General features: G+C 42.0%; 1 protein-coding gene across 1 annotated transcript in view; it reads left to right on the forward strand.

Annotated features, from left to right (window-relative positions):
- The window catches only part of WT1 (WT1 transcription factor), a 31,850-nt gene extending 16,059 nt beyond the window's left edge, over positions 1 to 15,791 (forward strand). Inside the window, 6 exon segments of the mRNA XM_058026633.1 lie at positions 3,344 to 3,446; positions 4,840 to 4,990; positions 11,133 to 11,222; positions 11,976 to 12,068; positions 15,669 to 15,718; positions 15,720 to 15,791. Coding sequence (XP_057882616.1) covers positions 3,344 to 3,446; positions 4,840 to 4,990; positions 11,133 to 11,222; positions 11,976 to 12,068; positions 15,669 to 15,718; positions 15,720 to 15,791 — 559 coding nt within the window.
- The last annotated feature ends 673 nt before the right edge of the window (positions 15,792 to 16,464 follow it).

Here is a 16,464-nt window from a genome sequence, read left to right on the forward strand (position 1 = left end):
CAGCCCAGTGTGTCTCCTAAATGTGACTCTGGGCCTTACTGGGAACATTTTCTGGTTTTTTTTTTTTTTTTTTTTTTTTTTTTTTTTTTTTTTTTTCTGCTTTGGTTAATTCAGCTGAGCTTATAAGGCATTGTCTCTTTGCCTACTTTAACACAGAGTGCCTGACTAGAAAAGATGAAAGTTAAGGACTGTGCTACCCTCTGGAGATTTCCATTTAGTTAATGTACTGCGGGTATAAATTCACCAGTCACTTGTATTCCTCATGTATGTGGCATTGCATTATCTCCTGCATGAAATAAAGCAGGGTTTTGAGTTTAATAATGGATCTAGATTTGTATCTCCTCTTCTATCCCTGCCTTTATTGTGGGATATAAACTGCAGCCATGTGAAACAAGCCAGCTGTGCCAGCTGTGATGTACACCTTGTGGCATAAATCATGGCTAAAGCATGGAGTGAAGAGGCTGGAAGGGACAGAACTCTAATTTCCCCACAAGGATGCAGAGTGAAGGCTGAACTTCAAGAAAGCAGCAACGCAGGGACAGTTTGTGAAAACTCCTCCTTCAGTGTTCCAGTTTCCCACTGAAAGGAGTATCCACCTGTTAATTCCTATCTCCCCAAAGTGCACAGCACTCCATAATGAATAAACAGTGTTTTAACCAAGAAATCTCTCATGATCCATTTTGCTGTCAGCAGCCATATGGCCATGCTGAGTGCCAGCCAATGCTGATGGAAATGTGCCCAAAGTAAAATGGGAAATAGGGCTCCTGGTTATTAAAGCGTCTCTCCTAGGGAGCTGGTTAAGGACTTAGTGTATTGTGGGTTAAGGGGCTCAGAAAGCAGATTTTAATCTTCATGGATTCTTGTATGTGCAGTTTTAGTGAGGCACAACTAGAAATAAGAGGAGGAAATGTGTAAAAGGCTGGTTGTGGAGGAAGGCTTTCTAACTGTGCAGTAAAATCTGAGCTGGAGATCACCTGGGGGATACCTCTCATTCATGGAGCCATTCCTTAGGGCACAGACAGGGGCTTTGTTCTGCCTCTCATTCCTGGGAGGAATTATTTCAGAACTAGTTGGTCCTTACAAAAAGGGTTATCACTGAAAGATGAAAACTATGGGAATTTGGAGGGAAAATGGGGCTGTGTTTTATGGTATAAGATTTTACTACATATTCCTGCTTCTTCTTACAAAGTTTGTGTCCTGGGAATTCTTATCAGCCTTTGTGCCTGTTGTTTAGTGTGGTGTTTAAGGCTGTCAGGACAGGCGTGAAGGGGAGGTTAGACTCGGGGTGACCAGTGCTGAAGTTCACATTCACCCTTGATTTACTGCAGGTCAGCAACAGCTTCTGCTGCAGAGCTTCCTCCTTATCAGTGGTGGCTCCCATTCCATTCCATTCCATTCCATTCCATTCCATTCCATTCCATTCCATTCCATTCCATTCCATTCCATTCCATTCCATTCCAGTTTAAAAATGCACTGTGTAATTTGTGATCAACGTGGGTATCACCATGGCTTGAAGGATTTCAACACCCCTCTCCTATTTTTTTTAATATTAATTAATTAATTTATTTATTTATTTATTTATTTATTTACTTGTAGGGACTTGTTGCCTTTAAACAGAGAGGAAAATTTTGATGTTGGTGGGGAATCTGTGCTGACCAAATGGTGATAGCAAATGGTAATTTGTTACTTGAATTAGGCAGCAAAAGGCCACTTGTGGGCTCTGGGCAGAGAGCAGGCCCCATTTATTTGGAACATGGTGCATATCTACAGCATGGTTTAATCCATTTAAATCAACTAATGGTATCTTTATCTATTATTACAGAATTAATTACAGATATTACTACAGAACAGAGATTCTTTCTTGTCACCCCCCCCCCCCCCCATAACTAATTCCATTATGACCACCTTAAAACTGAATTAAAATTGCATTAAGCAGAGCACACCTTCCCAAAAGATGTGGCCTTTGATGTGAAGGGGCAGGTGGAGGCAGGATTTGAAAAGAGCTCTGCAGAGCAGTGGAAGAGCTGGCCTCAGAGAACACCTGTGCCAGGGCTGAGGAGGGCAGCCCACCCTGGGCAGGCAGAGCTGCTCTCAGACACCGCTCCCCTCCTCTGCAGCCAGCCCCACGAACCCTGTGCACACCTCCTGCATTCCAGCTCCACTGCCTGCTCCGCAAATCACTTAAGAGCTTTAAAACTTCCTTGTAATTCTACTCTGCACATGAACTTTGAGTGGAGGGAAGGGAAGGACCAGTGAAATGAGAGTCTGGACCTCAGGGACCCCTTCAAATTGCTGTTGCAAGCACTTGGCAGAGGCTGGGATAACATCCTACATATCCATCTCTGTCCCTAGCTGTGTGCCCTGGGGTTTTGTTCTGGGCTTTCCAATTTCTGGTGCTGTGCAAAACGTGTACACTTGCCATTGCCAATGTGCACCTCCACAAGTGATAATGTAACATACTCCCTCAAAAATTAAACCTAAAATGCATTTATGTGGTTCTGACATTAGGAAGGCTGCAAACAGGAGACACAGCAGTGTTCCAACATTCAGGATTTTGAAGACCATAATTAGACAATGACTGTGGCAACTCCAAAACACACCAAAATTTGCAAATTCTTAAAATTATTGTGAAAATTTATACCCAGTGGGGATAGCCTGGTTTTTTTTTGTTTGTTTGTTTGTTTTTTTTCCCCCAAATTTTATTTTTATAAAGGGTTAATTTGTAGTGTATCCTGCAAGCTGATACATGGGATAAATAGTTTAGACACTGATTTGTAATCTCTGTTTATGAGTACATGACTGCTATTCTTATAAATGTCATCACTTGCTTGGTAGTATCAGGTAATATCTGAGTCATGAGGTGCTGACAAAAATCCACTGCACTTAATGTGAAACTTGAGGCATTTTGCTCATTCCAAAAGATATTAGCAATAGCCAGCCCCACGTTTGACTGATAAATAATGTGAACATGTGCACATGACACCGTTGTGCTGCTATGTGAATTTTCCCCTCTTACCTAAAATCTTTGTGGAAATACATCAGAGTTGAAATCATGACAATTTCTTTTTTTTTTTGCTGTTGTTTTTTCTTTTTCCCCTGGATGTTTCAATGGATGCTAATAGATGTATGTATGGAGTCAGTGCACTGTGCCAGTGGGAGCAGATCCATGTGCATGAAGGCAGAGCAGGTTTCCTTTGGTGAATTTCACTTGAACTTGGATATCATGGCTGCAAAAGCAAACTCTGCATTTGTTACCACTGACTTAAGGAAAGAAACCTCTCACATGGAGCTGTGTACTGAAAAATATGTGATTTTTTTTTGTTATTGCCCTCTTTACTTGCAGACACACAGCGGGATACGAAAATGAGAACCACAGTGCTCCCATGTTGTACAGCTGTGGGGCCCAGTACAGAATACACACCCACGGGGTCTTCAGAGGCATACAGGTGAGCATTGGGGGGCATTCCTCACTGGGAAGGAAAACTGCAGCCTGTTTGTGGTGTTCACTCACTGCTTCACTGGTGTTTGTGAGCCCATCCTCGATTTGTGGCTTCCCCGCCTTGTCAGGAGATGCTTTATGTGAGTGTCCTGACCTCACTGAAGCCATTGCACTCTAACATAAGATTTCCTTCTGCCACAGTCCTTTAAAATTGCTCATCTCTTCTTCTGAAATAGTCTGCAAGGCAGTGTTCCTTTCTGTGCTTACTTACCTTACCAGCTTCTCAGGATGGCCCAAAATGAGTGATCCACTGTGCAGCTTCCAGCTCCAATCACTCTGGCCATGAGTGATGTAACCTCTGTGGTTATATCTGATGTGATCTAATCTATGTTTATAGGACTATATCTAATAATTACATATATCAAAGTGTCAGATTTCATTTTGCTTTTACGTGTTTCTCAAACTTTACTAATTCAAATGGATTTCCTTAAAACTAAATATGTGATTGTTTCCTAATAACTAAGTAATTAGTGAATATTTGGGAGGAACTTACCATTCACGGGAGTTCATTTCCTCCCTTTCTGAGACAGTCATATCATTATACCCCTGTAAAAGACATACCTTGTTAAAACTGATGGCAAAGTCATTACAGAGTGTCTGTCTCTTCTGTGTTGCTCTGTGTTGTCCACATACATCTGTGTTTTTAGATAGCATTTTCTCTCCTTTTCCTTTTCTGTGTAGTTTAGCAAGTCATTATTCAGTGGCAAGCTCTCAGAAACAGGCTCCTGAACCGGCTTTTGTTGGGTGAATAAAAGTAAATGGTCAACATGGTTTAAGGAAGTTAATTATCCCAGAAGGAGGAGATCATCTTTGATGGAACATTGTGACAGTGGCCAAAATGCATTAAGGCCAGCTCCACCTAGACAGTTGTTTTTGTTGTGTTGTTAATCAGTTTGTGTTAATCCAAGACATCCATTTCCTTGTCCTTTAGCTTTATATGAGTATTTAAAATAAAAAGGACAACACTTGTCTGGCTCACGCTCTTTCCTCTCACCCTGGTATAAACTTAAAACTATTTTCTGTGGCAACGGGAGTTCTGCCAGGGCTGTGTGGTTATACATGAGGTCAGTGTGGGCCATTCAATCTCTCACACAAACACTGGTGAGAGAATTCACTGAGCAGAGCTCACTGTGCTTCACCTCCAGATAATTTTAACGCTCTGCAAAGAACCAATTAAGGCGCACTAAAGTCGCTGACGTAGAATGAAGCAAAATTTCCCGTTTCCAGCACGATCCATCCAAGCATCCCTTTGTCCCGGGGAGGTGCTGGGGTGTGACCTGGGTGTGTGAAGGCAGAGATGAGGACCCCCAGGTGGGCTCAGCAGGTCTGTGTCCCCGCAGGACGTGCGGCGCGTGCCCGGCGTGGCTCCCACCATCGTGCGCTCGGCCAGCGAGACCAACGAGAAGCGTCCCTTCATGTGTGCCTACCCTGGCTGCAACAAGAGATACTTCAAGCTGTCCCACTTGCAGATGCACAGCAGAAAGCACACTGGTGGGTACGAATCACAGCACAGCAGAGTGGGCAGGGGGGGCTGGAGGTGGCGCAAGGGGCAAGGAATGCGCTGCCAGGTCAGGGAGCGCGAGAATCTGTCAGATCACTGAATCACAGAATCACAGAATCACAGAATGATGAGGTTGGAAGAGATCTCCAAGATCATGGAGTCCAACCTGTGCTCTAACACCTCAACCAGATTACAGCACCAAGTGCCGTGTCCAGTCTTTTTTTAAACACATCAGAGATGGTGATTCTACCACCTCCCTGGGAAGAGCATTCCAGTACTTTATTATTCTTCTGGTGAAAAATTTTTTCCTAATACCCAACCTACACCTTCCCTGACGTAGCTTGAGCCTGTGTCCTTGAGACTGTGATGAGTGAGCGTGTGCTCTGTCAGCTGGGCAACCCCTCTTTGTCACCTGGGCAACCCTTCTTTGTCACCTCCAATCCCTCTCTTGGAGCTGAAGCTCTCTGGATCCAGCTAAGGAAAACACACAGCAATCAGATCACCTCCCTCCCTCTCTTACTGTTACAGGGCTGCGAGTTGGTTTCTCTTTTAATTTTTTTTTTTATTCTTTCCCCTCTCATTTGGGACCATTGAATCTCACTGCAGATCTCATCTAATGTTAATTATGAAGAATTTTCATCTGCAAGAGGAACCTAGACATTCTGCATCCTCTGGCTTTCCTGTGTAAACCTTTTCTGGTAGGCAGGGATTGGCAAATCCTTCAGGGGATCTTTCCATGAAGGATTGAGCCTGAAGCCAGTAATTTGCAGGATAATGTCTGGATTCTCTCTGAGTTCAGGAAATAAGACCTCAAAATGTGGAAATCAAATACTCTGCTGCACCTTGCCAAAGAGCAGACAGAGTTATTTTCCCTGTTGGGAGATTGATGTTGTTGGATGTATAAAATTATGATAAATCTTTAGATTTATCTTACGGGTTTTCTTTTTTTTTTTTTTTTTTTTTTTGATTGCCTGTCATATTTTTATTTAGAAAGTTCTTTCTGTGCTTACCTAGAAGTCTGTGGATATAGTCTGTAAACATGGATGTTGAGTTAACCATTGATGTGATGGAAGACCAAAGGGATGGAAGAGAGCAGGAGGGCAGCCCATGCTGGGTGACCTGGCAGAGTGTCTAACATCTCATAAAGACAGCTGCAATCTTCTCCTTTTGGAGAGAACCTCATCATTCAGTCACTTAATTGTGTCAACTGTGAGAAATGCACACAAAGCACTTTTAATTAATGAATGGGCAAGTCAGAAAATATTGAGACAGCTGTCTTCTGAGGTGCTGAAATGAAAAATTTAAGATACTTCAGACTGTAAGTGCAAGCTCATCTTTAGAAGGGAAAGTCTACAGGAGTGCTATTCTATTTTCTATAAATAAATTGGAACCAAGAACATTTGGAAATCTTTTGAAGGCCATTAAATTCAGTATTGCCTAAACAGTTCTGAATTTTTTTCCTCATAATCACTGTTTCCTTCATTCCTAAATTGATTTACTCTGTGCTTTAGCAGTCATTATTTGTTTGCTCTGGTCCTGTATTTTATTCCATTTAGTTGCTTGGCTTTCCCAGTGTTATTTCTGGATCAATCACAAGGACTTCAGCTTACATATGTTTTTTCCTTAGCTGGAGAAGATTTTTAATATTATATAATATATAATTTAGGCTTGTAGAGTCAGAAAACCCCCAAAAGACATGGGGGATAGGCCTGTGTCTGTCTGACACCCCAGAGGAGGGTTAGAGGGGTCCCATTGTCTTTGGGGCCTCTCTGGTTCAGGCTGCAGTGGAACTGGGTAGGGATAAACCACTTTTTTCCCTTCCAACACCTTTTCTGTACAGGTGGACACAGATCCTTCTGCACACACACCCTTTGATATGCTGACAGCAAAAATTATTTGTTTCTCAAACCTTTGGAAGTTTCTTTCCATAAGAGGCCAGCTTGTTTCCCAAAGCAAAATTTGGAACTATTTTTTTTCCAAAAACAATGTGTCTGTGTTTGTCACACCTCTCCTAATCAATCAAACAATTAATCAAACAAACAAACAAATTAATCTTCCTGAAAGGGGGTTCTGGGCTCACTTATGGGTTTGGAGCTCTTCCACCTTATGCTGTCTTAGTGTAGTGCTAGGTCAAAGATTTTGGTCATTTTTAAAACGATGAACACATGATTTGAAAACAAGCTGTTACATATATATGATATGAAACCAACAGATTGTATCTTTGCAGGATACTGCTGGCTCTAGATTATATTTTTTATTTCTGTAATAGATACATACAAAGGACTGGCTCATCAGATCTTCCATCCTTCTTTCCCACTTGCTGTATTGCAAAACCGAGCAAGGCCCTGAAACACAAAGTTGGATTCTGTAATCAGTTTTTACCAATGTTTCAAACAGCCTCAGTTGAAAATATGTTAACACTTTGTACCCTCCGAGGCTGCTTATCTGTTCTTAACAATGCCTTCATTGAAACATGCACAGCCAAAAAAGCTTTTTTCTTATCTTGGTGTATTTTGCTGCAGCAGATAGGCCTCTGAAAGGAAATGCAGAAATACATCTAACTTTTCAACTTTGCAGCAAATAATGTGAGTTGTCATTCTGTGGCAGGCTTCAGGCTCTTCCCTGCAGAAACAAATTGATGTCTAGACCTCCATAAATTTCACTTCTGGTGGAAGCATCAGCATTCCTGCCAGAGACCCTTTGGATTCAGTGCCACTCATTGGGAAAATTGGATTTATCCCAACACAAAGCTGAGCAGGAGAAAATCCTGCAGATTTTCTTTGCAGAGGGAAAATCCTCTGCCTGTTTGCCAGGGATGCTCTTTAGTCTAAATGGGTTCATGCTGGCAGGTATGGGCTGCAATGGAGTATGAGAATCTGTAGCTCAGGAAGGTTGTCCTTTATGGGTGGGTGTCAAGCTGTACCCTTTCAGGCTGATATTTCTACAGCATAAAATAAAAAATGCTTCGGGAACTAAAATGCAAAATTAATTTCAGAATAGTAATGACATGCCACAGCTGAGCTATGGTGTGAAGATGACAGAAAATGTTAACTGTAAAGGCTCCCTAGTAAATAAATAAACATGTATTTTCTGTGAGTTTGCTAAAGCAAATGATATTAAATAAAAATGTAGCATTAGCAAGACAAAGTTGTGATCATGGGACTTGTTTGATTAAGTGGGTACACTTATTTAAGAAAAGGGGTTTAAATTGGTGAAGGATGTATAGACCAGCCTTTGGGTTCTCATTCCCACTTGCAGGCTCTGGTTTCAGAATCAGCCTCCTTTTCTCATCTGTTCTTGTTAGCAGCTGGCTTTTACTCTTGCAGAAGTCCTTAATCAAAGCAGTGACTGTGAATATTTTGTGCAACCGCTACAGCAGTAGAATTTTCTGTTTTCCCATGCACCTGAGCAAATGAATTTGCTCCAAAGAAAACATGCACACTTCCCTCGGTTTAAATTAACTGCTTTTGACAAAAATCTGTTTTATTAGAAACATTTCTTGCAATATGTGCAAAGGCAGATTCACTCTTGTTTTACAATTCTTGACCTTTTATTTTAAAAATTGTTCTCCTAAATATTCAAGGCATGCCATATTAAGACATGCCATTCCCTCTATCCTCTCTCATCTTTATTATTTCATTATGCCCTTTTTTTCCCCACTACTTTCAGTGGTGTAAGTGATGATGTCTCAGGCAGAAGGGCTGGTGAGGCTCCATCTGCATCTCCTGGCCTGTTTTGGGGCTGTGTGTGCTCACATGAGGAGGTGACAGCATCACTGGATATTTTCATACACAAAGAGACTTGAGCCTCTTACTGGAGGCTTTGGCAGGGCTGGGGAAGCGAGACACTCTCACTGTGGGAATTTCATGGGGGACTGACAGACTTTCTCTCATCTGGGATGTTTCTGTCGTCCTGTTCTGAGGAAATTTATGTGGCAGTCAGCTTTGGCAGCTGACACAGAAGATGAAAAAGGAAAGGGGAATTAGGATCTCTGTCTAATGTTGTGCCTCTTTTTGTTTATTTGCTTTTTGTTTTCTTCCCAGTGTCATCATATCCCTATGTAAAAATTTTAGATTGCTTCCTTTAATATCTTCATGGGTTAAATCTGACTGTAATGTGACCAAGATTATTTTCCAATGTATTTAAAGAAATATTTTCATGTGCATGCCATCAGAGCCTCTATGCTCTTTTATTCCAATGCCTCCTTAGCCATCTTCTAAGTTTATATTGCAATTAGCAGACAATCATCCTGTCACTGCACTCTGCTCTGCTGACATTCCCCCTCTTAAATCTGCCAAAGGGCTGAATTCCTTGGAAGTAAGTGGTTTCTGGAAAGCAGGCACCCCCCAGGGAGTCCTTGTGGTCAAAGAGTATGGAACTATTTCAAACACCTGTGGCAACTTTAATCTCCTATGCTAATAAATTAAGCCCAGCAGACATAGAAATTGTCCACACCTCGGTTTGAGAGTCACTAAACTCCTTGGGGGTGGCTGCCACAGGAAGTCAGCTTGTTCTTGCAGATTTAGTTGCTTTTGTAAAATTTTTATTTTAGCTGCACCAGGATGAATTTGGAATGCTCTCCTTAATGTGCTGCTTGTTCTCTGTCACCTGGGTCCAATGCATCTGCTTTAAACTAAACTGGTTTGCTCTGGTGTCTCAGAATAGCAGTGCAAGCAGGATGAATGTCCTTGCCATAGAATCAGACATGCAGACACCTTCAGTGGAGGTTAAAATGAAACAGGGAGAAACCAACCCCTCTGCCCACTCCAGGTGGTGTTTTCCTGCAGGAAAAGGTCCCACAGGACCCTTGGTTTACATCTCAGCTTCCCACAGCAGGCAGAGCTGCTGCCTCTCATTTAAGAAAAGGGGTTTAAATTGGTGAAGGATGTATAGACCAGCCTTTGGATTCTCATTCCCACTTGCAGGCTCTGGTTTCAGAATCAGCCCCTTTTCCTCATCTGCTCTTGTCAGCAGCAGGCTTTTGCTCTTTTTTACTCTTTTACTCTTGCAGAGCTCCCAGACAGAGCCCAGCATCCTCCAGCTCTTCAGCTCCACTCCTGCTCCTGCTGATGCTCTGTGCTGTGCCCCTGAACCAGACCTTCTGTGGGCAGAAATGCCATTTAGTGGAATTTAGATCTATTAAGACATTTCTTAGATGTAATAGGTGGCTGAGGCTTCAGCAGGATTCCAGGGCTGTGCAGAGGGATCTCAGGTTAGGAGTGAGTCAGACCTGGAAGATCATGGAGCTGCTCCTGTAGCAGCATAAGGATTGTTTTGGCCAAACTTGCCCAAATTTCACCACCCCTGTGCTCTGCTGGCAGCATTTCCCTCTTTCCTCAGACACCTCAGCTGCTGCATTTTTTTTTGCATGTTTGTGTGCATTCCTTTGCATTGAAATCCATGTCCATTTGAGACACTGGCTCCTCATTTTCCTAAAAATCTCATCCCAGAGAAATCCCACCCTGAGGATCTCTGCTGAACTGCATGGCAGGAGGGGAAGAGTTTATATTTACATGAGGTTTTGCAATAATTCATGGCTTTGCCTGTGGGAGCTGTGCAGCTACATGAGAAATTCTATTTAATAGCACTTTATGGAAGAAACCTAATTTGTGTTTTGGGGAAGAATATGTCTTTTTCTGGGGTTGAATTTTTTGCTCAGTTTTCTTTTTTTTTTTCCAATTTCTAATTCTAATGCGGTTAAAACTGTCACCTGTGTGGATGGAACTTATTTAGTTTTTGCTTTAAACCCAATTTAGTTCAAACTGTGATTTGCTCCTCTCTATGAATTATGTGCTGCTGAAAGGGTTTAATGGGGTTTTTAGGGAAATAAAAACCAAGACATTCCTGTTCTTGGTTTCCAGCAGAAAAAAAAAATTAAAAATTTTTATTTTTGCAGCTTTAACTTCTAATTTCTTTAGAGCGAGCAGATTCAGTCTCAGTGTCAATGCAGTAGAATTTTCCCAGCCTTTCCAGCAGAGCTGTGTGGCTCTATGACAAATCAGTCCTGGTGTGCCACTAGACTGCTTCAGGCTGCAGAGAAATCTTTCAGAGCAGCACATTCCACCTTCTGGTTCAGCTTGAGGTGCTCCCTCATTTTGCCACATTTTCTAACAAACTGTTTTTCCTGCCCAGGTGAGAAACCCTACCAGTGTGATTTCAAAGACTGTGAACGAAGATTTTCTCGTTCAGACCAACTCAAAAGGCACCAAAGACGACACACAGGTTTGTGGACAAGACCTGCCTGCAATTAGAGTTCATACAGGAATTGTGATCCTGAAATCACACTCCTCAAATTTCCATTTTTCTGATGTTGTCTGCTCACAACACCAAATTCTTGGAGTTAATTTTAGGGGGAGGCCATGGCTAGGTTTTTAACTGGCCTTTTAGCACTACTGACACCATCATCCTGACACCATCTTTTGAAACAACTTTCACAATGAAACTGTCTGCTCTATATTCTATGAGCATTAATTAAGAATAGACTGTGCTTAAAACGAAACAGTTCTGCAAGAAAAAATTGCCAATGTGTAAAATTTGCCCAAGACCTATGTGTTATATATGAACTAAGTTAAACCTATTGGGAGCACATGAAAATAAATTTCTGCACGTTGATTTCCTTCTGTCCTGTTTGCTCCTGCAGTATACCCTGAGTGGCAAACCTCAGGGTCAGGATTAGCAATTTTTGCAGATGATTTCAGTGAGGGTTTGTTTATGGTGGAGCTGTTCAGATGCTTCAGAGCCAGGCACTGGCAGAGCAGGTTACAAAGGGTGGGGGCCTCATCAATGACCAACTTTCTGTAATGTGTAGGCACAGGGATGGGAGGAGCAGTAACTAGGACAAAAAAAAAAAAAAAGAAACAAAAGAAAAAAAAAATAAATCCAGGCTTTTGAAACTTCAGAAATATCTGATTTCATTCACCCTTTCAAAAATGTTGGGACGTAAGAAGAATAGAATTTTTTTTTTTTGCCTCTCAGGTGTGAAACCCTTTCAGTGTAAAACCTGTCAGAGAAAGTTCTCCAGATCTGATCATCTGAAGACTCATACCAGGACTCATACAGGTAAAACAAGTGCGTAAACTTTTCTTCACATTTATATTTCTTTTTTTTTTTTTTTTTATTTTAAATCAATGTTGTTGTGAACGACATGGTTAGAAAGTGTCTTAACCAAGATTTAAATATTCAAAACAGCAGAAAGAATTCCAGTGTGCTGAGTTTTCAGTGTGGCTGCTTTCCACAAGTGTGATAGTCAGTTTTCACAAAGGGATTTAGGTGATTTTAGAAACTATGCTTTCTTCCTTCGTGTTTAAAAAAATTTCAGCTTGGCAAAATAAATTCTGTCAGTTATTATGAAATGAGCATCACGGTCTCAGCCCACAAATGTCAAGTTGATCTACTGCCTTTACTGAAAGAGCCCTACAAGATAGAAATTTTAATTCTAGCTTTAGCAAAGGTCTGTAATCTAAAGTATTCGTGCCTACTCATGCTTCTCCCAAGTGTCAGCTGAGCCTAATGCAGGATAGCACAGCAAAGCTCCTGCTCTTGCTGCTGGTGCTCTAATCTCTCCAGCAGATAAAAGCAGTGCCTTTTGCAAACTCACACTGACAGACACTAAAGTAAAAGCTTACTCAAATATTCAAGGGCCTTTTAATTTTTTTTTGGTAGAAACCGTAGTATTTCATCTAAAAAAGGGGGGAAAAAAAGGGAGGCCATTTTAGTCTACTCTGCCCTCACACAAATGTAAACACCATTAAGGAGCAACTGCAACAAGCTCTGCATTTTAGTTTTAAGTTTTAGAATTAGTCCTGTGTACTGACATCTGCTGTTCCTTCTGCTGTGCATGCAGTGTTTTTACCAAATAATTGTTTACCAGCAGTGTTTTTACCAAATAATTGTTTACCAAGCACTTTGGCATGTTGTTGGATGTCACAGCGTTTTCCATACTGGTCCTTAACCTTTTAAATTCAGTCTCTGTACAGATGGACAAGGAGCCTGAAAATCTTTTTCTCCCTGCTAAGAATTCTTTTTTCTCTTCTGGACCATAACAAAACACCACACATTTCAGACTTCCAAAAAATAAAAGAGAAATTTTAATAAAGGAAATGATTCACCTGAGAACAGTGGCATTTTCTGTGGCTCTGGCCAAATAAATGCTTCACCCAATGGCCATGTCTACACTTGCAATCTGCAAATGGCAAAGCTGTGCTCCTGGGCTGTCCCCATGGTCCTGGTGAGCTGCAGGGCCTGGCTCTCTGTGCATTTCCATGAAGAGAGATGTTTTCTTAACCAGCAAGAGGTAATGTTCTGGGAGAGACAAAATGGCAAGTGGTGGTAACACGCTGGCAAGCTGGGATGAGCTGCATTCCCCATCACATTTCACTGCTAACTGAGATGCTAATTCAGGACTTGCATGACTCCAGCCATTTTTTATAGCCCAGATTAACTAGAGTGAAGAATTTGCTCTCTTTGGTGCCAGTGAAGCTCCTCTCCCTGTCCCAGCTCCCCCTGAGATCTGAGGCCCACCAACCTTGCTGTGGCTTTGCTGCCTGCCACTGGCACATCTGGGCTGGGGTTATGGAGCCAACACTCCATGACAAGAGTATTGGATGTGTCAGCTCCTGAGGGGGATGAGCATGAGTGGTGGGTGGGGATTTTTCATCCCCACCTTGCCCTGCAGCTTCCTCCCTTTCCTTTCCTTTCCTTTCCTTTTCCTTTCCTTTCCTTTTCCTTTCCTTTCCTTTCCTTTCCTTTCCTTTCCTTTCCTTTCCTTTCCTTTCCTTTCCTTTCCTTTCCTTTCCTTTCCTTTCCTTTCCTTTCCTTTCCTTTCCTTTCCTTTCCTTTCTTTCCTTTCCTTTCCTTTCCTTTCCTTTCCTTTCCTTTCCTTTCCTTTCCTTTCCTTTCCTTTCCTTTCCTTTCCTTTCCTTTCCTTTCCTTTCCTTTCCTTTCCTTTCCTTTCCTTCCTTTCCTTTCTTTCCTTTCCTTTCCTTTCCTTTCCTTTCTTTCCTTTCTTTCCTTTCCTTTCCTTTCCTTTCCTTTCCTTCCTTTCCTTTCCTTTCCTTCCTTTCCTTTCCTTTCCTTTCCTTTCACTTTCTTCTCTCTCTCTCTCTTTCTCTCTTTCTCTCTCTCTCTTTCTCTCTCTCTCTCTTTCTCTCTTTCTTTCTCTCTTTCTCTCTTCTTTCTCATAGCCCTTGAATGATGTGACAAAGCACCCAGCCCAAGTTACCTTGCTCCACATTGAGGAAGAAAAGCAAAAGTGGCTTCCTTGCAATTCTATCCTAATTTTACTCAGCTCCCAAACTATTTGTTAGGATTCAGGGATTTTTTTTCTTCACAAGCAATTTCACTGTGACAGCAATCTTTGCTGTTGAAAGCAAAAAAAAAAAAAAAAAAAAAAAAAAAAAAGAAATAATAATCAAAGGAAGTTTTATCCATCCATAGACATGTTCAGCAATGGAAATGTGATCCCTGATATCTGCACCATTTCCCCCCACTGTTTTATGCACTTGTGGGAGATAGTTGATGCTTTTGCCAGTAGATAAAGTAGATTTTAGGAATTCCCTTTCAACTTAAATACCTCACATGGGAGTTTGCAAACAGAAACATGCATTTATGCAAATCTCTTTTGTCTGAATTTGGATCAGGTTTGTGAAATTCCCAGAGTGTGAGGTAAATAAGAAGATGCCTGGATGAGGTTGTACCACCATCCCAGTGTGTCTGGAGTGTGTTAGAGAGCATGAGGTGTGTAGACAGCACTGAAGAGCCCAGATCCAGAGCTGAACATACTTTAAAATATTGCGTTTATTTTGAGGGAAAAAAAAAAAAAGAAGAAGAAGCATGAGTCACTGGGCACTGCACTGAGCTAGTGAAAGAAGCATTCCATCAGCATTCCTGCAGCATCACAAACACAGCCTGAAATTCCACTTACACACTGCAGGAAATCAGGAGACCAGGTTAAACAGTTAAAAAGTGGTGGCATTTCTTGTTAAATTGAATTGTGCTTTGCTTAGAGTTATTTGCAGTGAATATTATGCCATGAAAATGTTAGAAAAATGCTTATTTTGAGCATTTTGACATCTCCATAGATGTGAATCCACTTTATTTAGGTAGGGCTGGAAAACTTTGCGTTTGGCTCAGCAGACTCCATGCTGAACCCCGTTGCTTCTACCATATTCACTTACACTCACCAGTTTAAAGAACTTCAGACAAATCTCGTTGCATTAGCTGGGAAAAACTCCCCTTGACTGGAGGTCAAGCTCTAGAAAGTCCCTGACAGTTTCCACAGTGACTAACAGTGTGCCTGCCCCACCGCGAGGTGTGACTGAAGCCTGTGTGGATGCCAGGGTGACTCTGAACCTTGGTCATTCGAGAGCTAAGAGCAGCATAACGATGGCAGCAGGGTGCTCAGCAAGGGCCTGTCCCCAGGAATGAACCACTGCAGAGTGTCCTGCATCACCTGGAAAGGCTGCTGGTAAACATCAGCTGAGGCAGAGGTAGGAAGGCGCCGAGCGCTGATGTGAGCAGGAGCTGGGGGCACTCCCAGGCCCTCTCAGGACAGCCCAGGGTGCCTTTCCTGCTGACAGGGGCTCTGCCAGCTCCTCACAGGAAGAAAACAACCAGCAGTGTCTCGGATGAGCTGTGTGCTCAGCTAATAACAGGGTGTTTTGTTAACAGGTGAAAAGCCTTTCAGTTGCCGGTGGCCCAGCTGTCAAAAAAAATTTGCCCAGGTCTGATGAATTAGTTCGTCACCACAACATGCACCAGAGGAACATGACTAAACTGCAGTTGGCCCTTTAGACAGTTCAAACAAGTGACAAAACCAGATGGGACATTATAAGCTACTGCAAACTTTCTCAGCCATCCTCGATCACCTCTGTCAGAGAGCTGCAGCTGCCTTCGCATCCTATCTGACACAAGTTAACTAAACGTAGGATTCTGCTCAGCCTGCCCTTCCTTTTGGAGCTGCACCAGTTCCTAGCCAATAAGTCCAAGAGATTTTTACTTGTGGTTTTGTACAGAAGTAGGCAAGACCTCCACAGTTTCAAGATTACTATAAACTGTGCTCAGCTTTCATGTCCGTCTCCAGCTCTTTTGTGTTGTTTTCACTTGAACTTTTCCAGGTACAAATTGCTGTACCTTTTTAATTCCTGCAGTGGGTAGGATGATTCCTCCCTGTTGAAGGTCTGCTCTACACTTACATCACCCCTGCATATGCTGAGGCTCCTGAATGCTAGTACAGCTTTCCTCACAAGATGAAGGAACAGTCACCTGAGACACTTCTGGTAACACTTTTAGAGTTGGAAGCTCTGCTTTTGAAATTTCACTAGTCAAACCTTTTTTTTAAGGTTGTCTTTCTAGAGCAGCTAAAGTCAGATGAACCAGAGCCTCTCTGTACAAAAAAATAAGAATCTTACCATTAAGTTAACTTGGATTTTAAAGAATTGCATAACTGAACCCTTAAAACTGTTTT

This window comes from Melospiza georgiana, chromosome 6 (assembly GCF_028018845.1).
Source record: "Melospiza georgiana isolate bMelGeo1 chromosome 6, bMelGeo1.pri, whole genome shotgun sequence".
Taxonomy (NCBI): Eukaryota; Metazoa; Chordata; class Aves; order Passeriformes; family Passerellidae; genus Melospiza; species Melospiza georgiana.